Source organism: Cupressus sempervirens, chromosome 2 (genome assembly GCF_028749045.1).
Source record: "Cupressus sempervirens isolate cs-2001-9-10 chromosome 2, ASM2874904v1, whole genome shotgun sequence".
NCBI classification, from domain to species: domain Eukaryota; kingdom Viridiplantae; phylum Streptophyta; class Pinopsida; order Cupressales; family Cupressaceae; genus Cupressus; species Cupressus sempervirens.
The window spans coordinates 291,946,724-291,973,048 of NC_143119.1; the positions used below are offsets into that span (position 1 = coordinate 291,946,724).

A 26,325-nucleotide genomic window follows, 5' to 3' on the forward strand; every position below is an offset into this window, starting at 1 on the left:
ACACAAACTTTAATACACTATAGACCCAAACTTCAAAATTAATAGGCCGTTTTGTGACAATAGACCAAAGGCATAAAAAATGAGGCTAGTATGTCAAAATAGACCCGATATCTATTAAAATAAAAATAAAAATAAAAGTTCTCCGTTCCCTCCGACCCACCAAAAAAGACCGATTTTTTAAAATTAAATAAAAGAAAGGAAAGCATGGTAATGTAATTTTAAAATTAATTATAGTCAATCGAAAAAGTGTGGTCTAAGTTGTACATCCCCGCTAATTTATAATCTAATTTGATCTGCCACCGGGGGCGGCCTAACTATGGTTAAGTACCCGATAACCGCGAAAGCTGCCACCCGTATAACATACGGGAAGCATGGGAAACCTTTTCCAGTACGAACAAATATACATTGCACAAGTGTCATCGATATTTCGGTCTGGGGTTCGAACCACAGTAGAAGTCCGGTATAGTATTCCGAGACACGTTATAAGGGCCGTGTTCGAAGGCGAAGGGCTTCATTTTCCAACACCTGTGATGATGTAATCTGCCCGAGGGTTTTGAGGGTTATCTGAGGAAGGTGTTATGTGGACGAGAAGAATAGGTAGGGACTCTGATCGATCTAATCATTTTTCTGTAAATTTGCTCCCCTTTATCTTTGATTTCATTATTGTCACCATAGATTTTATGTAAGGAAGGTGTTATTTGAGGTAGGGCAGCCTGGACATTTCATATTTTGCCTCTTTTTTGCAGGTTGAATTTTCTACGGAGCGGAAAGGGATTCGACTTTGACGGATCTGGGGGCTCCTTCGGGCAATATTTAAGGTCGGCTACATCTTTGCTTTCAAATCAAACAGGTACGCTCATGTCCGCATTTGAGAACCTCCTTTGAATTTATTTGCTGCTGCTTTATGCAGTCTTTTGTTTTCCGGTTTGTTAGGATCGGAGATGTTTCAGAAAAATCTCTGTGGATTTGAAATGGAAAATGCTCTCTGCATGTCTGTTATTTTAGATGTAAATCTATTCTCTTACGAGTTTGAAATAGGTATTTAGGAAATAGAGAGGCATAAAATGTTTAAAATATCACATACATGAATGCATTTGTAACTGTTAGTTACGGAGGAGAAAATTTGTAAGTTCATTTTAAAGTTTATGGCTAAAACATCACATACATGAATGTATTTGTAACTGTTTGTTACAGAGGAGAAAATTTATAAATTGTTTCAATGTTTATGATAAAATATCATATACACAATGTATATGTAACTGTTAGTTACAGGAGAAAATTTATAAACTTATTTCAATGTTTATGCTTTTGAAAGGTTAAGTATTTGTATTACTGGTAAAGAGTGAAGTATGTTGATTTCTTCAGATGCGCAAGCTGTAGATTTACCAAAAAAATTGGTAAAAATGGGACATAAACGGATAGTCACCCTGTAATTTGGTGTAGAAGCTAATTTTTTTGAAGTTTTCCCCTAGTTGAAGAATGGCGGCGTCTGTTAGGTTAATCTAGGCCAAGAAAATGTGAAAATAAAGTAAACGTATTTCATTATTAATGCTTTTAAAATGCGAAGTATGCAATTGCTGGTGAAGAGTCAAGTATCTGTCATGATTCAGGTGCTCAAACTGTAGGCTGAAAAATGTTCATGACAAAAGGGAAAGAAAACAGATAGGTAGCCACCCTGTAATGTGGCGTGGAGGCTAAGTTATCTATATAGATTTTTCCATAATTTTTAAATGGCGGTGTTTGCTTGTGAACTCTAGGGCAAGAAATTGTGAAAATGAAAAGAGATTTGATCAAGCTATTTGGATTTTAGGCTGAGAATTCCACAGCCTAATATATTGTTCGCTTCCTGATGCAGTCTTTGAAAAATTAGTAACAGTCTATGGCAATTTTCAGTGTTTAATGAATGTTAAAAGAGTAAATACTAATGGTCATAAGACGAGCCACGCAAAGCACGGTTGAAGTTGAAAAATGTGAATTGGTAGAGCCTGAAATAAAGTTTTAAAGATGTGATTGATAGAGCCTGGAATTAAGTTTGAGCTGTTTTGAATACGTGGCCGGGGGAATGTCAATAGGGCCTGGGAGACTTTTGGAAAGGAGGTTACGTGATGTGAATCGAAGACTTCTAGAAAGGAGCTTTTGTCATGATTCGCGTGTAAAAGTATAAAAAGTATATTCACGCAAATCTCATTCAACCCTGAAAAACGCGTATTTGTCGCCTAGTCAAAAAGTTCGTGTTTTGCATGCCTTAAAGCTGTTTTAATTTTTTTAAAATTTGATTTTTACTTTAAAATTTTTAAATTTTTTTTAAAAACTGTTTTCGCTGAAATTTATAATAAGATTAATATGGAGGTTTGTGCCATTTTTTGAATATACGTGACACCAGTTGATTCATGATGGGGATTTAAGCATCTCATATCAACCTCGGGGAAACGAACTATTAGTTGCGCGAGTAGCGGTATATTACTATATAATAGTGGTTGTTATTACATATTTATATTATACATTTTAAGTAATTATTTGAAAAGCTCCTTTTTGAGAACACGAGAACTTACAAAAAAATATTATTTATTGGAAGTGATGAGTTCAAAAGCTCCTTTTTGAACAAATGAGAAATTAGGATGGTTAGTCGGTCTATATATATATATATATATATAAAAGAACAATGAGAGATAGAAATATATTTCTATTTGTATTGCAACTTTAGGGTTTAATCTTTACACTAATAATAATTTATATTATATTAGAATTATTAGAGATAAAACTCTAATTTTAATTATATTGTAATTTCTATATAATTCACTTTAACTTTAATTGTACTATCAGCCCTAACACTAATATAATTTATATTATATTGGAATTATTAGAGATAGAACTCCAATTCTAATTATATTGTAACTCCTATAAAATTCACTTTAACTTTAATTGTACTATCAAACCTAACACTAATATAATTTAATGTTAACACCATTTTCATCCTTGATTCTAATTTTTAATCTTAGGAACATAATTTTAATCTTATTCTTTTTTCTTCTTCTTTTTGTCCTCCTCTTGCTCTTTTTAAAAAAATAATTTTTAAAATATTCTTTTAGAGTTTTATTTTCTCTCTTCTCCTCCTCTTTTTTGTCCTCCTTCCACCTCTCTTCATGCACCTCTCTTCATGCATGCATACATTCATCCTACTAAAGTAACTTTTAATTGTACTATTAACCCTAACACTAATAATAATTTATATTATATTGGAATTATTAGAGATAGAACTTTAATTTTAACTCTCATATAATCCACTTTAACATTAATTGTACTATTAACCCTAACACTTATAATAATTTAATGTTAACACCATCTCTATTTTAAATATTAATATGAGGAACACAACTCTAATCTTATTATTTTTCTCTTCTTCTCCTCCTCTTCCCCCATTTTTTTTTTTTTTTTTTTGTCTTTTTTCTCTTTCCCATTTCTTCTTATCCTCCTTTTCCTCCTCCTTCGACCTCTCTTCATGCATGCACACATTATTATATTTTCTTTTGTTTTGCATATTGTTTCCTTCTATATCACGAGCCACACAACCCATGTCCAATGCTTTAAGGTAACTTATTGTTTCAATTGTATAATAGCCAAGTGGTAAATAAAATTGTAATTTAATCCATTAATTAAATTTTAAAAATTTAGTAAAATATAATTGATTTCATAAGAGTCATAAGAAAACATAATGCAAGTATTCATAGTGTGATAATGTAATAAAATGGATCAAAGAGAATCAAAATATTAATAAAATATATGAAAAATATAATTGAGTGATTAACATCATTAATATATATACTAGTTTACATTATATTATGTTTTATGTGAATTCTATATCTCTTATAATAAAAAAGTTATATTGTATTTAATATTGTTGAAATATATTTTTTATATTTCTACTTTTTCTCATATTTCTATAATTATTTTTAAGTTTTGCTCGATATTTTTTTTCTTATTATTAATAAATATATCATTTTTTATGTTTTAATCTTTTATTGAACTATCTAAATATATTCTAGAATACTTTTGTGAAATTATAATAAATGTGTAAATCAATTTAAGTTGCATTCTTATCTTTATGTATAAATGGCTAAGTGAAGGAAATATTTACCTCATCTTCAAACAAGCAAATTATGGATGATATGATCATTACTATTCATCCCTAAAAGATAGCTCTCCAAGATTGAAGGGGATTCAAATCTTGGTTTGGGATCAATTAAATCTAGCAATGGAGGGAATCTATGAGCAAAGCTTTGGACAACAAAAGGGAAATCCTGCAAATAGAGAATCAAACCTCTACATCTCAATGCATGCCTACAACCTCTACTCAAATTGGCCATGGAAATTTTCCAAATTTCACGGAAAATGCTCATCTCTTGATTTTGAGTAGACAAAAGATATTTTTTTTTTATCAAATCCTACAAAAAAAATCATTTTTTTCTCAGTAGACAAAATTGACAATTTTTCAAATTTGTAGACATTGAATCTCAGTGAAAATGACCATCCAACAAGGAGATTGTTTAGTTGGTTAGTTACAAAAAATAGTTAGCTAATAGATTATCTATGTGGATTGTCAACAAGATTCATTATCTAATGTCAATGAAAGAAAAAATGATGACCAAAAAGATGAAAAAGTTGGATTTCCCAGCTACCAAGCTTTTCTTGTTGTGGAAACTTATGATCATACATTGTGTGTTTATTACATACTTTGATTATATTCTTTAATTAAAATTTATTTTATTTTAAAAATATGAATATTATTGATTTATTTTATGTAGAGAATAATAAGATTTGTCACTTAGATCAAATCAACATAATCATTTGATAATGAATATTTAAAATCTAAGTAATATAAATTTGCTTACTAATTACTTATTTCATAATTGTAGAAGACATACACATATATTATAATAGAAGTGTATAATTTTTGGGAAAAAATTAAGTAAAGTTAAATGCATGGTATTATAACTTAAAAATAAATCACATGTTTATCTACAAATGTTTAACATGTTTCATAGTTGAGTACATAATTTGAAATGTTGATAGACAGAGTAAAAATATGTATTTGAATTAAAAATATATATTAATTTATAGTTATCTAAAATAAAATATTTCTATTATGAATTAAAATATGAGGCTGCTATGAAGTAAACTAGAAATATGTAAAATAAAATATTGCCACTTTATCTAGCATTTTAGAACACATGAGGCTCAAAAGAGCACATACCCCCACATTAGGTTCATAGGAGACACATACTATCTCTAATACGCAACCAAACTATTTTAAGCTTTAGGCATATATTAAAAAGATTGAAAAAGTTGGTAAAATTTGTCACTTAGATCAAATCAAAATAATCAATCGATAACAACTTCTAAATGATTGTGAATATTTAAAATTACAGTAATTTAAACTTGCTTACTAATACTTATTTCATAATTGTAGAAGATATACAAATATATTATTATAGAAGTGTATATTTTCTAAGAAAAAATTAAGTAAAGTTAAATACATGGTATTATAACTTAAAAAGAAATCACATATTTATCTATAAATTTTAAACATGTTTCATAATCAAGTACACCATTTGAAATGTTGATAGATACAGTTGAATAAAAAAAAATATTAAAATAATTAAATTATACTTATCTAAAATAAAATATTGCTATTATGAAAATAGATAAAATAATCAAATTTAAGATTGACCTCTAAGCACTTCACATCAAAAGTGAATGCCAATAGGAAAATTTGGAAGGAGCATGCAAAATAACTCCATCCTTTACAGGCAAATAAACACGGGTTTCCACTCGAACAAACTTAAATATTCCTTGATTACAGTTAAGGTACTAAGCCAAAGGAATGCATATCTAACATATATACTCTACTACCGATAGAATATGTCTTCAACATTTAAGCAATCTCAACAAATTGGTTCTTCCATAAATTGCAAGGATTTTTCATTTTTTGTTTGTAATAAAAAACATCTTTTGAATCAATAGAAGACAACAATCTCTAGTTTGAAAGAGTGATATATGACAAATTTTGATGAGTTTTGTTAGGGTGAAGGAGGCCATTACAAAAATTTATGTCGCATTCCAAGTTAGACTACCGCTGATCATATAGGGAAACCTTAATTGGTGCTATGAAGATTTAAATTTACAAAAAATACAATAAAATTTTAAAATTTTAGGTGGTGCGGTGGATGAGTAGCTTTGATACATTTAAAGAAATTTTTTGGTTAAATTATTATTGAAGTAAAGAGATACAACATAGGATGCAAATACCAAAAAAATATTGAATGCTAAGAGCAACAAATAGATATTCCAAAGCCAACATATGCAACCACTTTGTAAAACCTACTAGGATACATCACTCTAGAGCTCAACTACACCACCATTGTTGATCTTCAAATTAAAACCCTAAAGATTAATTTGATTGATCCGAACCATATCATATCAGACGTTGGTCTTTTTATCAAACACTTGCCATCTGCATCAAGCTATTTCTATTTACTGCAAACTTGAAATGACTCTACAATTTGTAAACTCGTTCATGAAAAAGTAGCCAAACAACTTTTTCACTAAAACAAAATACATAATTGCCTTCAACCTTCATACATCAAACAAATTCAAAGCCCTAACAAATCTCTCGAAAATTAGCAAGGAGAGGCATGAAAGATCTCAGGTTCTAGGACAAAATAATACCTTTGGCAACATTCTTAGAAACAAATCACTATCAAAACAAGAAGATTTCTTTGCTCCGACTATATATGCACGGAAGGGTAAAGATCCAAGTATTCAAACCTTAGCATCGAAAGATCCAAGAAAGGAAAACACAGAGGATTGTATCACTGTAAAAAACTAAAAAAGATAGAAAAAGGAAAAGCACTAAAATGGGAAGGTTGCATATTCCACCACACAAAATAGCGAAGCATAAAAGCCCATCTTGGAACAAACTCTCCATTCCCATTCTATGAATTGGAAAGCCAAATTGAATTCTCAAATCACCTCTTATGGAGTAACCATAAAAGGACATAAAAAAACAAAGAAGTTGAGGAAAAGGAATCCAAAGGGGCCAATGAAAAGAAGTATATAGATCATGGACAAGATGCAAAGAATGAACAGGGGAATGCCATCATTATAAGTAATGAGATTAGTGAAGAATGATGACATGAACGTCAAATCTATGACATCTATGCATATTGGAACAAGCCCAAATCCAAAAATCCCCAACTAGGGGAATGGCTGGAAGCATTTAAAATGGAACAGGTAAGTATCTCTCACTATCTAATTGTATAGTTTATTTGCATTACAAAAATGAAACTATTAGAAATGAAATTTTATCAGTTTCTTCATGCTTTTACAAAGGCTACCTCGTTAATTTTTTCAAATGGAGACCAAACATAGATGAGAAAACAACTAGCATACAAAGATCTCCAACATAGATAGTAATCAAATCCATCCTCGTAGAAATTCTTCATTCTCACATATTGGAAAGGATAGGGTCAGCTCTAGGTGAATTCTTAGGAATGGACATTGAACATAGAGATAAAAAAGAAATCAAATTATTAATAAAATTGAAACTAGAAATCATGGCTAATAATAAGATCAAAGTTATAACAAACAGATCATATTATGTACTAGAATTCTCAAAATTTGAAGGATGTCTTAAGAATATTTCTTTATCAAATAAGGAAAATAACCTGAGATTAAATAACTTAAGTTTCAAGCTAGCACATAAATACTCTAACCTTAATAAAATGCTTCCTAGTCTGATGAAGAGGGGCTTAGACAGACATAGAGAGGCAAAACAGGATAACCTAACCTCATTAGAGAATCAAAATTTCACTCAACATATTATAACACACGATAGAAATGAAATAGAGGAGGCAGAGATTATTGAAGAGAAGGTAAGACTGCAGATAGACAATAAAAACAACATTGAGGAAATTTGAAGATATATTATTAGCTCATAAATGAATTCCTACCGATTCACAATGATATTGGAGATCAACTTGCTTTGTGGGAGGAAGCTGACAAAGAACACCTGGACAACATAATTAAACGAATGGCATTAGAAAATTTGAAAGCACATGAAAAGCCCTCTCAGATGAATCTAGAAAATGAGGGACATGATGTGGTTACAAGGATACCAAGGATACCAAGGATACCACATTGATTACACAAGACTAAAGATAGAAGGTGGTTACAAGGATAATAATAATCCCGATCATAAAAATTATACCTTCTCCTTTAGTTGACCAATAATATAAGATACGATAACATAAATAGCTCTAGTTTCAACTCTCATATACATACATTCAGAGGGATGTGATGAAGACGACAATCAACATAGATTGTTGGCATTGAAGAGCTCCAAGACAATAAGACAAAAGTTATTTGCAATATGAGAAAGTCGACAAATGCTGAAGGAAAAAAATTCTACGTTGAAGAGAACGACTGAGAGATAACAGAGCTCGCGAATAATATATAGCATAACCAATCAAATAATAACAATGTCCATAATTGAGCAACAATTAGAGAGCTTTGCTATGAGCATATAATAGAACTTCAAAATAGAGAACGAGAATCAGTTGAAGGCAAAGTTTTTGCAGGACTGAGATAAAAGAAGATCCATCTCACTGCTGCATAATATTTCAACACTCCTTATTGGTAACCTATCTCCAATGTCACTTATAATGGCTCCATAGATGGCTCCAATGACTCCTGTTAATGCGTCTACTAGCGTTTCTGATGGCAAGAATGTGCAGGTTGGCATTGATGTTTGGTAGTTCAGCATTGGGGTTTCTGCAGCTGTGCCTGCTAAAGGAGATAGTGGGGACTCTATCCCCATGATGGGTTATCATAGTGCGGTAGCTGCGGGGTTTGCATCCTCCATGTTGGTGGCTTTGAGTGGGGGATCTGGGTTGCCCTCTGCTCACATTTCTACGGTACAGGAAGCTGGGGCTTGGAAGGAGACTCTGAGGTGCAAATGGGCCTTCATACGTCTATTTTGTGCATTTTGGCGGAGGCATGGGGAAGGTCTCTAAGTTTTGCCTGTATCTAAACATTTTCCCTCTTGCAACCCTATTTCAGTAAATCTAAAAAAAGATTCTATTTCAGAGATTAAGCAACAGACTGACGTTCTTCAGGTCGATGCACTCATTTGTTGATTTAGGGTCTTTTGGGCCTCTCTCAAGGATCTCCATACCTGGATCTCAAAGCACTAGAAACCTTCTTTATTGCCATATTTGAAAGTGCGAATGATAGGAAATAAATTCTATGTGATCATTTCTTCTCTTGGAAAATTGTTTCCCTTTGATGGTTAAACTTTGGCATAAGGACTTTGACCATGCCACTAAATCTTTTTCTAAAATGCCTATATGGGTTCGACTTCCTAATCTTCCTCTTCATCTATGGCATGAATTTGTGCTAGAGGATGTTGGAGAGGCTTTAGGTGATTTCTTAACAATGGATTTAGAATCCTCTTATATAATGCACTCTACCTATGTAAGGATATTGGTTGATATTGGTGCTTCTAGAGGCTTTGGAACAGAGATTAAGTTTTGTAGCTCAATTGGCTCTTGGATTCAACCTTTAGATTATGAGGGTCTCCCATTTAGATGCAAGAATTTTTTTAATATTGGGAATGACGTGGCAAAGTGTGAGGGTTGAAAAGATCAAATCTAAGAAAACCTCTTGGTGGATGGGGGCTTTGAGGCAACATTATACAGTGGCCCCCTAGGTTCGTTAGGATGCTGGTCTTGCTCCCTCTTTTGCTCCAAATGATTTAGCTTTACTTAAGGATGTTGAGCCCCCCACCCCCCCCGGTTGGCCCTATCAATGGAGTTTCTGGTACTGCTGTTGGTCAGATTTTGAATGATATTGTTGGTCCAGTTCAACATGTTGGTTTGACTAGAAGTGGTTGCATTGTGGCTACTACATATAAGATAATGTCAGTTGACCATGTTCATTTGGGCTCTGAGATGGGTGGTACTTGTGCTGATGTTGTTTCTTCTGTTGTACTTGTCAGAGATGATGCTAAGTTTGTTGGTGTTGATAGGTTTGTTGATTCGTTGGACTAACATTCTATGACAACCAAGATTGAGGAGGGTTGGACCACGGTTTAAAGAAAACATCTAAAGAAGTTTCCCCCTCATTCTTCCCCTAATTCCCTCAACAAGGGGGTATTGGGAAATCTTGAACTCTGATGTTTGGTTGGGTGGTCTGATTATAAAGCTTACTCTTCCCTTGACCACCATCTTGTTTTGTTGGGTTTGCCAGTTGTTTGGCAACCCCTATTTTGTTTAAGCTTTGTTGTGTATTTGTCCCATGTCTCTTTGTTGAGCATAATGATTATCTTTCGGGTTTGTTCAACAGATGTTTAGTTTCTATTTGTTTTGTATCTGGGATTCAAGGTCCCTTCAAAACTTGTTTTCTTAATAAAAATCCTAGCTTTGATACCATGTTAAGTTATGCCTAGACATAAAGATATTAAGGAAAGAGCAAAATAGATACAAGAGACACAAGATTATATTGGGAAAATTCTTCCACTTGAAGGGAAACCTAACCACACAACAAAATTATCACTTTACTAATAAAGAAAATGTTCAAGTGCACAATGCTTTTTGCTTGATACAATATATTAGGAATAAAGAAACTCTTCATTGCATAACTAAAGGTCTCTTCAATTTTTGAATACACAACTCTTCATATTTCCATATGCATGTCTCAACACATGTCATAATACATGTCTCTATATTTAATATTATCTCAAATATTATCACAAATTTCCTCTTTAGTTGAATGTGATCATAACAATTATAATGAAAACATTTCAAAAAATAGAGATAAAATTCTCTATCACAACTACACTCTTCAACAATCTAATCTCCTTTTAATGATGCTTAATCTATATGAATTCATGCCCATGGAAATATAAGACACATAAAAAAAAATTAGTTTATTAATCAAATGAAAATTATTAAATACAATGCATAAATTCATATAGGGATACACCATTTTTTTTTTGACAATCAGTATGACAAGTTAAAGAAAAATAATTAATGATTATTCGCTTTGATTGAATTATATTCTTGAATAACACATTTTTTCACAATCTTGAAGAAAAATGTTATAGAATAATTAATCAATTACTTGAATATAGATTACTTTGAAACCCATCTTTTAAGTTAATGGACACTTTTATTTATTTATTGTTATTATTATTTTTAACTCTTGAATAGTGATTGCAATTATTTCATGTATAATTTTTCAAATAATATTATATTATATTTATTTAATGGGTAATGAATAGTTGTACTAGAAATACCTAGATTGAATGTGGGTCAGTATTCAGTCAGTATTCAAACACAAATTTTCTCTCTTTTAAATAATATACATTTATGTATTTTTTTCTTGGTTTGTGTAGATTTGATGACAATTAAAGAACTTGGTGGTTAGATGACCAATCTCATAATGGAATCAACAATGATAGAGGAAATTGATGAAAGTGAGAGAGCAGCAAAGGCTGGTGATGATGGTGGAAGACGATCACTCCATGGTAGTGCAAGATATGATAGCAATGAGAATGCAATTGAGATGGGATTACGGGGTGTGGGAGTGATGCCAAATGATGCTTTTATTTATTCTTATCCACGCGGAGATCCTACATGGATTGTAACTTCACTTGTGTCACCATTGCCTTCTGATATTATTGCACCACCTTTATTAAATGACTCTTCCAGAGTTATAAAGGAAGGAGATGCGGATCAAAGACAACAACATCAACACTCACAAAAGGAGGTTAGTAGCTATTTACTCATCCAATATGATGCATTTCATGCTATTTTTCTTATTGCATCTTATTTTAGCCATAGAATCATAAAATGATGCATGTGTAAGATTAGGTCTATCCTTTAAGTTAATAATATTTAAATAATTTCCAACCATGCAATTTTTTCTCCTCCTAAAAAATAACCAATTTTTTTGTGTAAATGATAAAATTTTGAAAAGAGTATTGGCACATGCTCTAATATGTAATTTGTGTTTCCAAGGATGTCATTCTCACTTGATCTTTTTTATTGTTAACCCAATCACATTACAAACACTATCATGTGGTTCATATTTTGCCCTCTCTTATTATATTTTATTGGTAAAATATAAAAAATGTTATGACCCTCACCAATAAAACAAAAATGATTACAAAAAGCTTTAAAGGTTGGATCCTATAGATAAAACACCCAAAAGACATACACTACTAAGAAATTTGTAAACCAACAATCCTTAATCGTTTGACCTTGACATAGTATTGATCTAGGTCAACCACTTCAGACCATTACAATTATCAATTGTGTCAAACTGTATTTCTTTTGAACAAAAAATTAAAATAGAGGACCCATGTTGTGCCCTTCTAGCTATGTCCTAGTTGCAAATTCCCCTTTTCCTCAAGGAATACATGCAACCAACCTTAGTTTCTTCACCACTTATCTCTAGGCTCCTTTGAGATCTTCCTTAATAACATGGTAACATAAATTATTAACCTTCAATCTCTATACTAATGCACAATTTGAAAGTCATCGAATAATAAATTTTATATAACAAATAGCCTATTATACCTCTCAGATACATTTTCATCCACTATAGAATGTTTATGAGGCTATTTTATTAGCTCCACTTTTTTTCAACTTTGTATGAAATTTTTCTTTCATAAGGCCCATTTGCATATTCTTTAAAAACATATTTAATTTCTTGAACACCATAAACTCCTCTTATTCAATAATATTGTGTGATTTTTTTTAACAATCTAGTGAAATCTTACCCTGGCCATTCTCATTGTTGTAATAGAGTGTACTATGAAATTAGATTCTTGAATTGTCCATTTTGAATCTATTAATTAAATTTTGGACACATGCCATTAAACATTAGCTAAATAACCTACCTATGCAAAAATAAATCCATATGACATCTTAAATTAAGGTGGTCTACTATGAAATCTCATTCTTTAATTGTCCATTTTGAACTGTACAACCATAAAATCAAATAGTAAACAAATTTTTTAATGTGTGTCAGTAAACACCTACCAAACAGCCTATCTAAGCAAAAAAAAAAAAAACCATATGACATCCTAAATCAAGTGCTTGCACTTTCATTTTCAATCAATTGAATTCTCCTCCCCATTCTCTCCTTAATATTGTGATCAAATCTATTATGAAAAACATTCCTCAATTTCCATCTTGAATTCTACAATCATAGAATCAATCAACTATGGTTAAAATATTTGCTATAGAAAAACCAATTACATGGTAGAGCCATAAAACTTAATCTAATTATTAAAAATCTCACATTTTTTCCATACCATAATTCCTCTTCTATGGAGGGATTGATGGAGTCACTTTGACGCAAAACCATACAAAATGAGATAAATTTTAATGTTTATAATAATTTAGTCTACTATAAAATTATCAAATATTTAAAACGTAAAAACATTCTTTTTACTATTACTTCACAACTTCCTATCAACCCAGTATCTTTTTGAGTAGGCTAAAGGATTCAAAATTTCTTTATTTGAAAGGGGGCACTAATCTATCTTGACACAAGCTAGCTTATTAACCACTATACTAGCTAGCCTCACACAAACCATGAACACAAATAATTTATTGAAAAGACCACATGCATATTTCCTTAATCATTATCGATTGATAATGAGCTTCCTTCCACCACTAAACTCTTGCTCCCTTTTTTGAAGAGATTGCGTTTCATCTTCATTATTCATTTATGTAAGAAATTTTAGGGAATTGAAAAGATCCCATGCATATTGCTTCAATCATTATAGAGTGCTAATGAGTTTCCTTCCACCACTAAAATCTTACTCCTTTCATTAAGAGATTGTACTTCATCTTCATTAATAATTCATGGAAGAAACAATAGGGAACCTTAAATAATGAAATATTCTTAGGTTCTTAAATAACAAATAACACTTGGCCATAACTTTTATTATTTGAAGTTCCATGTGCAAATACCACCAAAGATTAATTTAGACCCATAAATACTAGTTAATATTGGGTTTATTTTTTGACTAATATCTCTTTGATGCAATGAACTTCTAAAATACTAGCTATATTTATTAACTATTATTTTAAAGCTATTTCGAGAACCCATATTTATCTAGCGTAAGGCCCCTTCTATTATTAATTAATCATTTTGATTTCAATCTTTTTGAATCCAACATTTCTACCAAAAAGGTCACCCCCCTCCAACTTTTTCTCATTTGTTTCTAAGGAAGGACCCCACATTGGACAAAAGATGAAGTATACTACTCTCAAATATTTTTTGAATCTAACATTTTTACTAAATAAATGCTATTATCCTTTAGCTTTTTCTCATTTCTTTCTAACCAAGGACCCCATTCAACAAAAGCTAGTTGAAATTCACCATAGTTACAAACTCTTAAAAACAAAATGACCAACATAAAAGTAACTCAAATTGTCCTAGGCATATTATAAGATAAGTTAAGGTCTCTTAACCAAGTAATTCAAATATAAATTTTGGAAAGATAATTTTACGAGGTCAAGTTAAGTAAGACAAATATATGAGTTTAAAAGTAAAATAGGTTACATATATTAGTAAACAACAAATGGAAAGATTTCTATTTTTAAAGACTTTGCAATGTTTTTAATACTAATTTGAAAGTTTATTACAATGACAGGTCAATCAACAGAAGTTTTTACTAGTCATGGAATATATATTGGTCCTTTCTCATCTAGCAATATTTGGGATTATTGGGGTAATCTTCATTTTTTTGCATCTATTATTAGACATAGGGTTACATATTTTTAACATTTTCTATATTATTTTCAATAGAAGTAAAATCTTCCATTTTCCAAAAAGTAAAGTAAAAATTGAGTAATATTTAGGCCTTGTATAATCTTCCATTATGCAACAATATTTAAGAACCTTATATATCACCTAGTAATAATGTTCTCTCATAACTTTAACGTAGATGAGAAATGATTTGCAATTTATTATAATGTTACATCTATTTAATGTTAGTGTGTTTTGATATCTTTGTTTGTAGATCTTCATAAGGTTTGGATTGCAAATCTTATTTGGGCCAAATGTAGCCAATGTGACAAATAATCATAGTGCTCTTTATCTTGATCTTCCTTCAAATATGGTAAGGAGCTTTATCTTTTTTTCTTTTCTCTCCTTCAAGTGATTATAATAAATTAATGTCTTTTAGATGATGGTCTTAAAACTTGTTAGGGACTAGAAAGTATTGGGAATGTTTTTTTTTGATTAGTTACTTTATAAGGTAGGTTGGAAGCTTTTTCATGGGATGGGTTGGAGTTGTATTCAAAACGAAGATTTCCCTTTACTCTGAAGCATTAGCTATTGGACTATCAACTGGATTGATGGGAAGCATTACTACTTTTACGTCTTGGATTCAAGAAATAGTAAACCTAACAACTAAAGGATTTTGGGTAGCTGGAATGATTGGTCTTCTTTTAGGTATGATATACAAATGATATAGGCTTTACATCATGTAGCTAAAATATTATTTAATCATTATATACATTTCTTAAGCATTTATTTATTGAACATAAATATTCTAATGATTAGATTGACTTATGATAAAATGTTGTGAAAAATGATAGGAATGGAGTTGGCCCAAATGTCACTTACACTAGGGATTGAATCTACAAAGTTAATTGCATACATGAACAATAAAATTAAGAAGCATCAACTAGGCTTCAAATGGATCCCATCATGTCGATATGATAAATGTGGTTTATGTGGTTTTATCATGCTCATATTCATCATTGGAATACTTTGGGGAGGAAGCCTTGTTTTTTCAGTGTTTGATTTCACATCCCACCACAAGAAAAAATTATGGATAGCTTGTCTAGTTGGACCATTTGGAGTATGGATAAGATGGTATATGGCACGCCTCAATGGACAAGGAATTGGAGCAAAAAAGCACTTAAAATGGCTACCACTGGGAACACTACTTACAAATCTCATAGCAAGCATCATTATGGCTACATTATCAACAATTCATCTAGTGGTACAACATTTTGTTAAAATTATTTCCTATAATGATTTGGATTTTTCTATCAACTATATCATTTCATTACTCAACATTTTTTTTGCAGGTTAAGGATGATACTGGGAAAATTGTGATAGAAGGTTTTGAGCTTGGTTTTTTAGGGTGTATGAGTACTGTGTCTACATTTGTAGTAGAAGTTCGAGCCTTGCATCAAAGTGGCTATCCTTGGAGAGCTTATGTATATATTTTATTATCACTGCCTCCTACATTTATATTTGGAACCTTGATATATTCAATACCAGTATGGATTAGAGGACACTCTTAAACATTAAATATGCAATTTAGATATTTTGAGGCTTTTTATAAAGGGAAAACAAAATTACATGTATTCTTTAATTGGTTTTGTTTACTAAAGACACTTTAATATATGTTTGTAAAATTGACTAATTATATAAAATATATAATCCCATTAATAAATAATAATATACATGAAATATCTAATCCCAATTATTTTAACTATGTTTAAGAGAAATTTAAAACATTTTCTTTACTGTCATATCACACTTAATAATTTCATCTAAAAAATGCCCCATCTATATTTTCAATTTTGTTTACAAAAGGATACATTTAAAAAACACGATTTCTACTCTAAATGTAACAGAGAAGTATAAAATTAGAAAATTAAAAATTGGCTTTATTCTTCATTGCTAATATATAATTTTAGAAACCATGTCATCATGCATAATTCTTATTTTCAGCAAGATAAATTAATGTGGTAGTTGATTTTAGGGTTACATAGAGAAAGAGCAAGAATGGAAGGTCTTATGATAACATAAAATACTACCAAGAATTTAGATTAATCAGATGATATCTCTCTTAATGTGATTCACATTTTTTTAGGCGCTCAACTTCTTATGGATAATTTTTTGATATCATGAAGATATCATTGTTGTGGTAATAGTTTATACTCGTATTTTAATGATTAATTTCTTTTTATGAGATTTGGTATTATTGTTGATGTGTATAATTATATATATTTATATTTCAATGATGATTATTATGCATGACAATTGTATGATGTGATTTCATGGTGGAACCATAGATGGTTGCACTAGTGATCATTAAGATATTAGTATATTACCATTGATCATGCATTGGAGATTTGAATTATATCTATTACCATAACAAATTTTTATTTATAGATTAAATGGGATTATTACTATGATATTTTAATGAAAGATTAATTATGAAAGGGGTGATATCATAACATTTGAATAAGAATAATTGCGCTCTAGATTATTTGTATGCCCACTTATGCTACTTTATACATATGAACATCTACACTTGATATACATATGGTGAAGGTAGGTAATTTAGACATCAACTCCAGTTAGCTTTTTAGGTCTGAGCATGTCTTTATCCCCTAAAGTGGTTATAAAAGATAATCATATTAGTTGTTCATGATAAGCTATATATCATTCTTGGTTTAGATGATGTATCTTTATTTGTGTACTATACACCTTTGATTACTATGTAGGTAAAGTCCAAAGTACCCTTATGTAATAGTGACGACTAATCAAATGTTTATGCATAGTTAATACCCACAATTGGCATATGATAATAAGCTAAATTGTTGATCAAAACATTTGTTTTCTAATGGAAAAATACATTTATTGGAAAATATGTGGTATGTGTAATCTAATTGATTAGGATTTAAATAAATTAAAGTTTAGAAAATTTGGGGAGCTTGTTTTTGATAATATGATTTATTTGATTGAAGTCATGCTTATGTTAGCCAAAATGATGTTTTGAAAAGGAGTTAAATTTTCACTTTGCATGTTGAATTTGAAAACTTTTCCTCCAACACTCTTGGAGAATATGATTTTTTTCTTGCCTTGGATATTTTCTTGCTAAAATTTTGTGGGCATGGGCTTTCATAGGGTGTGTTAATTTCATTCTTTGTTATGGTTTTATCTCCAATTGAAGGTAGGAAGGTAGACAAATCCCTTGTCCTTTAATTTTATTGGTTCTAGTCTATTGCATTTGTTATGTGGGATGATGTTATGCGTGTTCCCTACTTGTTTGATTCACTTTACTACAGGTTTGGGTTTGTTTGTGAATTACATATAAGTTACGGTTGTGTATACTATTATTTTTGTCCATTTCTTTGTGTGCGAATGAAACATGGATTTTATTTTGTAATGCCCTAGCTAGGAACACTTGAAAACAGAAGGTCAAAAATGCGCTAACATGTTTTTCTCAAACATTAAGATAAAAAAATCTAGAACATAGTGCAATGATGATTGAAAAATATGCACAAATCACCATGCAAGAGAAAAATGAAACAATCATCTCATAATTGCATATAGGCAGAAGGATTCACAACACTTCCAAAGGTTCCATAGAAACCTACAACTCAAGCATGAACACTGTAGGCATGTTCGACAACCAATCACATGAGAGTTCAAACTTTGTCCACAAACCTTATGCATACCAACCATTCATCAATGGTCACCCATCGAGGAGAGTACTACATCCTTGTGACGAGTTAATGAAAGAACTTGACACACATACAATGAGGGAGAAATACCCAATCATAGCCAAATCTTTAATGTTATGAATAAGGAGGCATCTTGAGGATAAAGGGTGTATAAATATGTATTTATATTTTTGATAGACCCTTGGGAAATGACCATTATTTTAAATGCAATAGTGAATGTGCTAAAAGATTAGGTGTAAGCATTAAATAATAAGGCATATAGATCATATTCTTTAATAAAAAATTGTAATAGGGAGCCAAACACACTAATTTGTAAAGAAAAAGCACTAGACTATGAGGCAAAATTCGTAAACTATGGATCAAAAGCATTATATCCATTTTGCAAGGTGCATCTTGGCCTAAAACAAGAAAATATTGGGTATTCTTAGCTCTACAAGTGGGTAGGCTTTCCAACACAAATACATGACATAAGATACAAGCTTTCTCCACATCAAGGAGTACTAAACATATGCACATTGAGGCAATAGTTAATAACAATAAAGTATCATATAAATAAACTGCACTATGAGTATCAATGAATAAATCAATAAGAGCACATGAGAGAGAGAACACTGACATTAGACAATAGTAGCATAAATTTCATGTTAATATGATCTTAGAATGCTCAAATACTTATAGATTGGTCCTTGAAAGTAAATGGTTATGCCACCCAACCAAGATGAACCTATACGCCCTTCCCACTGTGCTTGTAGAGATAACCATATGGACCTAACATACACACCAAGCTAATCATACAAAATGGATTACAACACAACCAATTTACCATTAAACATCATTGAACAAGAGAAACACCACAACAGTGAGGATACAAATTGCATACACCTACTCAAGACCATGCAATGCTTAAAAAGCCAAGAAGTCCACTCCATACGAGGGCATCTTGGAAGAAAAACAATATGCCAAGCTATGTACATAACTTATTCATGTAAGCAATCTGAAGGAAACTCAAAAATCATGAGAGGTAATCATACAACACCTACGGAAGTCCACTCAAAATGAGGGTATCACTATAACAAAATGACATCAATAAAATGTATCCTAGATCCACACAGACCAAGCACACTCAACCAACTCAAATTTGGGAATACAAATCCACCTTGGATCTCAAATTATATTTCATATATAAAAATTTCATTTTCAACATAAACCAAAATTTCCAAAACCACTTAAAACCACTTTTTCATGAATCACAAAGTGGACAAGAAACCAAACCCAAGCCAAAGCCTCCATTGATGGCTACCAAAAAGCTTAAAATTTCATACTTAAAGAATAGGAAATTTGAAAGAAACCATTGGTCTAATTCCACCTAATACTTGAAAAATGCAATAATATTTAAAATTTGGGCAACCATAAAAAATAGGGCAGAATTTTCCCACAGAACCCTCATTTTGATATTTTCTTCTCAATAAATAAATAATGCATCAAAAGAACTTCTACAAAATGGAAATGTGCTTGGAATCATATAAAAAAGTATTTACAACTTAGTGAATTTCAAAAAGGAAGAGGATTCAAGAAGATGCAAGGATTTCTTACCTCTCAAGTAAGAAAAAGTTCCCCCCACCCCCAAACAAAAAAAATGTGAGAGAAGCTTCAACTCATAATGAGAAGCCACATGATGTGGGTAACTTGTAATAAACACCAAAATCTACTATTTAAGCCAACGCCCAAAAAACCACCCCAACAAAATTTCTTCACCCAAGCTCAATTTAAATTCTCTACAGAATGGCTTTTTTTAACTCATGAAGAAATTGGGAAAAACCCTAAATTCAAAATATAGCCATAAAACCACTTTTCTCAAATATGAAGTGACTTCAAAAACATAAAATATAATTTTTCTCACAAATTAAAATCTAAACAATAAACTTATAAAATATAGAAGTATCAAATTAATAAAATCCCATCTACATTAAAAATGCTCTAACATTTTCAAAGAACAACATAATTAAAAAATAACAATTGATGATCTCATCAATTTAGTAAAACATAAATATTATTTAACTCATGCATTTCTGATAACCACAATGTCCAACAAGAATGCATGACACAACCACTAGTCTCATTACATAATTGAGGATAGTTGAATGTTACCATGTGATAATTGGTAGACATGTATAAATAACATAACAATTTTCCATTAATACTAGGAATGACAATTGAGCTAAGTGATGCAACTAGCCACATGATTATCTTGAAGTTACTAATTGTTAGGGATAAAGCCACCCTATCCACATTAGTATGATAGCTATAGTGCGAGCGCGCGTGCGCACACACACACACGCGCATGCGCGTGAATATAATAATAGTTAGTGAAGATGGAATAATATGTCTTGTAAATCTTGCAAGAAAGTGATGTCAACTTTGTTCCTATTCATACAAGCATATTATAAATATATCCTCATAAGCATGTAGCATAATCATGTCCATGATCCCAAAACATCCTCAATACCATCATGTAATCATTTATTAATGATAACCAATCACAATATTTAAATAACTTGAGATATGAACCTCATGGATCACAACCAAAAGTCTATAAATTGTTTCCCATCAAGGAGAGTATATCCTTGTGATAAGTCAATACAAGAAGTTGACAAGCATACAATGAAGATAAATATGTAGTCATATCTAAATCTACAATGTTATGACTAATGAGGCATCTTGGGGATAAAGGGTATATAAATATGCAATTACATTTTGATAGACCCTTGGAAAATGCTCACTATTTAAATACATTAAAGTGTATGTGCTAAAATATTAGGTGTAATTGCTAAAGGATAAGGCATAGAACACTAATTTGTTGATAAAAATACTAATATGGGAACAAAAAATGCTAATCTATGAAGCAAAAGTTCTAGACTATAATGCAAAAGTCCTAAACTATGAATTAAAAGCTACAAAATTCATTTTACAAGGTGAATTAAGGCTTGAAACAATAAAAGATAGGATTTTCTCAATTCTACAAGCGGGTAGGCTTGCCAACACTAATGCATGGCATTATATACTGTTAGAAATAGATAATACTAAGAGGAAGGCACGGGGGGGGGGGGGAGGTGAATTGGTATTTTCAATCTTTTTTCCCACAACTGGATATTATTAATTACTTTAATACATGCATAAGCAAGTAAACCAATAATGTTGAAAACTATAAACAACCATACATAAAGAGAGCTCATAGCACCATATTTTGTTAACTAGGGAAACCGTGGCCAAGGGAAAACCCTGGTGGGGATGAAACCCACAAGATGATTTACTATATATAAGATCCTGGTTAAGGATATTGACCCTATTAGGAGTCTATGAAGAATGTATAGTGTCTCGAGTCCCTGTTAGGAGACTAGGCCTTGTTAGAAGCCTCAACTCTATTATGAGTTGCTTCAACCCTGTTAGGAGTTGGTGGATCATTTACAAATGTGTGCAAGAAGAGCCCACTGCCCTAACATGCAACTGTACAATAAGTTCTTCAAGAGAATAGAGATACACACAATACTAGATCACTTGTTGTACTTCACAATTCTTCTGATTTTTCAGTTCTTCATTTAAGGAGTAACTGCATATATATCAATTTGCATCATATCTCGCATTATCATGTCACATAACATTACTTTGCATCACATATCATAACATCACATTGCATAATATTGCATGGCATACTAACTTTGTAATTGAAGTTCTTTACTTATATCAATCATATAAATACATTCTTCCTTAGTCAACTCACATATCATCCTTAGAGTCAGCTCATCAAGATTTAGTAATCAAAACAATTCTGTAAGTCGTACAACTCAATTTGCTGACATGCTCTGTTCTACACTATGAAGTAATTGCATAGGTATTTCCTTCATAACTTGAACTTGGTTGCTCATATAGACATGCACATTGGTATGCATCATCAGAGTGACATCATGCATCTATGGTTAACTGTGTAGGAGAATATCTCAAGGGAATATTTTGGTATCAATAAATCTCGTCATGTTGTTGTAACATTGTCCAATACTTAGACAATTTTCCTTCACAAATAATCACAATTAAATTGCAAAACATATGTTGTCATACATGACAACCACATATCTCACCTAATTTGACTAATTGGTCATATTTCCAACAATCTCCCCCTTTGAAATTGATGGAAACATTTGGGAAAATTGGCTAAATCCCAAAAATGCTATCATACCAATCAAGGTAAATAACCATACATAACACAGTAAAACCATTATATTCATGTTTTGAAAAAGATTACATCCCTTATAACTCTGATTACAAAGCTTGCTTAAAGAAAAGCTTACTACTATATGTCAAAGTACAACTATATAATTTACAATTACAATTTTTCTTAGTTCTCCCCCTTTGACATCAATGACAAAGGTGTCAACAAAAAAAAAAGAAAATTCTGTCAAGATTTGAAAGCTGCATCAAAACCTAGAAAAACAATCATTGAAGTTAATCTTCAACTGTGCAAGATGTTTCTTCCAAATTTCTTTCAGTGCATCTGACACACTTATTAGCGCACATAAAGCATATGCGACTAACTCTACTTCATTCAAGTCTGTAGCCACAAACTTGTCATATGAGGCCTTTGCTGCGAAGCATTCCTCCAACTGATTTTGTAACAATGTAATCTGTGGGGATAAATGGTCCCTCAAAAGAGTAAATCTTTTTAGAACTTTCTCCTTTTTTGCTTGTATATCTTGGATGTTGTCATGAAGTGCTTGCATTGTATGCTCCAAGGTTTCTAATTTTTTATTCTATTTTAGAAAGTTATCAGTGAGCCTCTAAAGCTTAGTTATCTTCTCTTTGATTTGCCCAACAAAATTGTGAAAGTGAAGGTATGCCATGTTGCACTTAGCATATATTTGCTTCCCTTCTTCCATACTCCGCCTCAATACCTTAATGCATAGATTTAATGTTTCTATATCATTTCTTATATTTGTACACATAGTATTAAGAAGTTTACCATCATGCTCAGTCTATGCTTGAATTGTAGCAATATTGGTTAGCGTTGTAAACTCATTATCAAATGTTTTACACACAATTTCTGCTCTTTGTTGAATGTTTGCAGATGTATCAATAGAACTTACTATCTTATCCAATCTATCCAAAACAGAAGTTAAAGTCTTCTCAATTGACCTAAATGATTTCTTCTTTTCAAGGAATTTACTTAAAGAAGGTATAAGATTTTGTGCTTCATCTTCATCATCTGATTGTACTGCTGAAGTGACCACTGTCACTTGAGTAGGTGGTGTAGAGGATTTCACTTTAGGTATTGCTAAGGGAGCACTTGTAGTAGTTGCCTCAGTCATAGTTTCAAATTTCTTTTCAAAAATTACATCTTCTTTCTTTTGCTCCCACTCTTCTTCATTAGACGAGCTACTATAGTCAACAATATTGACAACAATGATAGAGCTAAAATCTTTGAATGGATCTTTAGTGAACTATCCACTATTACATTTGTGTTATCTACTTGCATGGATTCACTATAAATGGTAATGTGTGGTGAATCACTTGGAATTGAAGTTTCAGCTGGTCGCTCAAAACTATGAGGTGGATTGACTGTTGCCACAGTAGGGCTTTCCTTCTTTGACTGCATACTCTCCTTAGACTCCTTAGGCATAGTAGACATGTATGTGGCTATTTCCTTTTGAGTTTCCACATTCACTTCTTCATAATTTTCTCCCATAAGAAGAATAGATCTCTTATTTCTCAACAATGGTGCTATTCCTTTCAGAATTTCTCTAATCTTTTCCTCATTATTTACTATACATATCTTTTTCACCATATTCATCCTTATTTGTTTATCCTCCTCAATTACTCTACTTTTTCTATTTCTTAGTCTATTGTACAAATTTGAACAGGTATTTAACCTTTTATCTTTCAGAATCATATTTCTAACTACAACATTTTCTAGCTATCTCCTATCCATATTATTGTACAAATCATAATACTTATTTAATTGCACAAAGTCATTGTCATTAATAATTTGCATATTGAGATTTTCTACCTTTGGCCCATGCTTTTCTTCTCACTAAGGTCTTTGCTTCCTAATCTGCTGGCTCTACAGGTCTGTCACTAGTTTCTTCTTCAGATTCTGAGGAACTCATTTGCAAGGTTCTTCTCCTTTTACTTGGTCCACTTGTTGTTTTCTTGACTCTCTTCTCAGGAGGGGATTAGTTTTCTCAAACTTTGTGGAATTTCTTGGTGTTGATGCTTCCTCTGTTTTCTTTGGTTTCCTCAAAAGTTGCTACTGTGCAATTGCTGCATATGGCACTATAGGTGCTTGAGCACTTGTCTGTGCAATTGTGACCTCTTTAGTAGGTCCAGTCATTGCAATAGGTGTAGGGGTCAATAGTTTAGTTTGACTAGTAGCCTTCATTTTCGAGGCTATCCCTTTTACCTCTTCAAATTCCTTTCTAGACATCCCTGAATCTTTTAAGATGGAATCAATCACTTTGTCTACTTTCTTCTTGATATCCTTGTCAATTAGATTTGTTTTGACTTCTTTCATCTTTTTAGCATATGTACCCCATCTAGGGCATCTAGAATCAACTTCAGAGTGTAGAATTATCTACATGTAGCCTTCAATTAATTTAGTACTGATTTCATAACCCATAGGTTCAATGAAATTTACTCGAGTAACTACTGCCTCCATGCATGTGAAATCTATTTCTACCATGAAACATAGTTCATCCTTGTATTTTTGTATCAGCACAGGAGGTATCCTATATCTTTGTTTCATTTCAGCTTGGAATGATTTCATCATTTTGTCAATATCATTGTCCCTGACTGCTTCTAATTTAGATCTATAAGCACAAGTGGTAGTTTGCATCGTGCACTCATTTCCATTCCAATTTGAAATACCAGGAAACTTCTTTGCTGCATAGAAGAATATATGAGTCAGTAGGGATTCAAACCTAAAGATTGTGCTTCTAGACTTCTTAATTTTTGATATGTTATCTAATAGCTAAGTTTGGATAATATCACATAGATTGACCTTTTCACCCTGTACTACAATCACATAAGCTGCATGAAGAAATCCGACAGGGACTAAATCTATCCTAGATCCATGGTTGAATTTATATCCCAAAATTTTACTAACAAGTCTCACTCCATCATCTTGAATGGTGTTGATCTTCATGTTTCTGCCATCAAAACTTGTGTTGAGATTTGTTTCAACTAACTTGCACACATTCTTTATGTTCACGGGATTGCATCCTTCATTACTCAAACCTGTGACCTTTTGAATTAGGTCATTATTGATGCATATAATTGAATCTCCCAACCATAGAAGGTCATCATGAACTTTGCTTAGAATGATTCTTGTCCATTCATGATTATCAAAGTCCGTATAAAATATATGCTTAACTAGGTTAACTTGTTCTAGGTATGTATATTCTAGTTTCAATAAAAAATCATTGTTGCACATTCTCTCCAATTCCTTATGAATTTTAGTATCTCCTAGGCTTTCTATTTTATAGTGAATGTCACTTCTTATTTCTTCAACATGAAGAACATTTTCTAGTACTTGCAAAAATGCTCCAATGGGGTCATAAAGTAAGGAAACAAATGGGTGTTTCTTGAAGTTATATCTACATCTATCACTGATATTAAACACTCCTTGTGTTGCCATTACTGAAAATATACTCAACAAATTCAAAAAATACCTCATTTTGCATCTTAGGGTTTTCAATGATCATGCATATCT

The 26,325-nt window shown here is 31.6% G+C and overlaps 1 protein-coding gene across 1 annotated transcript; it reads left to right on the top strand.

Moving 5' to 3' along the window:
• The first annotated feature begins 468 nt into the window (after positions 1-468).
• Positions 469-16,465, top strand: LOC149572216 (uncharacterized). Its single transcript, XM_089813473.1, has 8 exons — positions 469-597; positions 747-850; positions 11,453-11,826; positions 14,729-14,806; positions 15,098-15,196; positions 15,339-15,531; positions 15,678-16,087; positions 16,176-16,465. Exons 3-8 carry the CDS (start codon positions 11,485-11,487, stop codon positions 16,392-16,394), a joined length of 1,341 nt encoding a protein of 446 aa, XP_089669599.1. The 5' UTR covers positions 469-597; positions 747-850; positions 11,453-11,484; the 3' UTR covers positions 16,395-16,465.
• Positions 16,466-26,325: the final 9,860 nt, after the last annotated feature.

Excerpts from the sequence above, each read along its gene's own strand:
- LOC149572216 (XM_089813473.1), top strand. The coding sequence starts at position 11,485 with ATGACCAATCTCATAATGGAATCAACAATGATAGAGGAAATTGATGAA. Across the intron at positions 11,827-14,728 it reads ATCAACACTCACAAAAGGAG|GTCAATCAACAGAAGTTTTT; the intron begins GTTAGTAGCTAT and ends TTACAATGACAG. Across the intron at positions 15,532-15,677 it reads AATGATTGGTCTTCTTTTAG|GAATGGAGTTGGCCCAAATG; the intron begins GTATGATATACA and ends GAAAAATGATAG.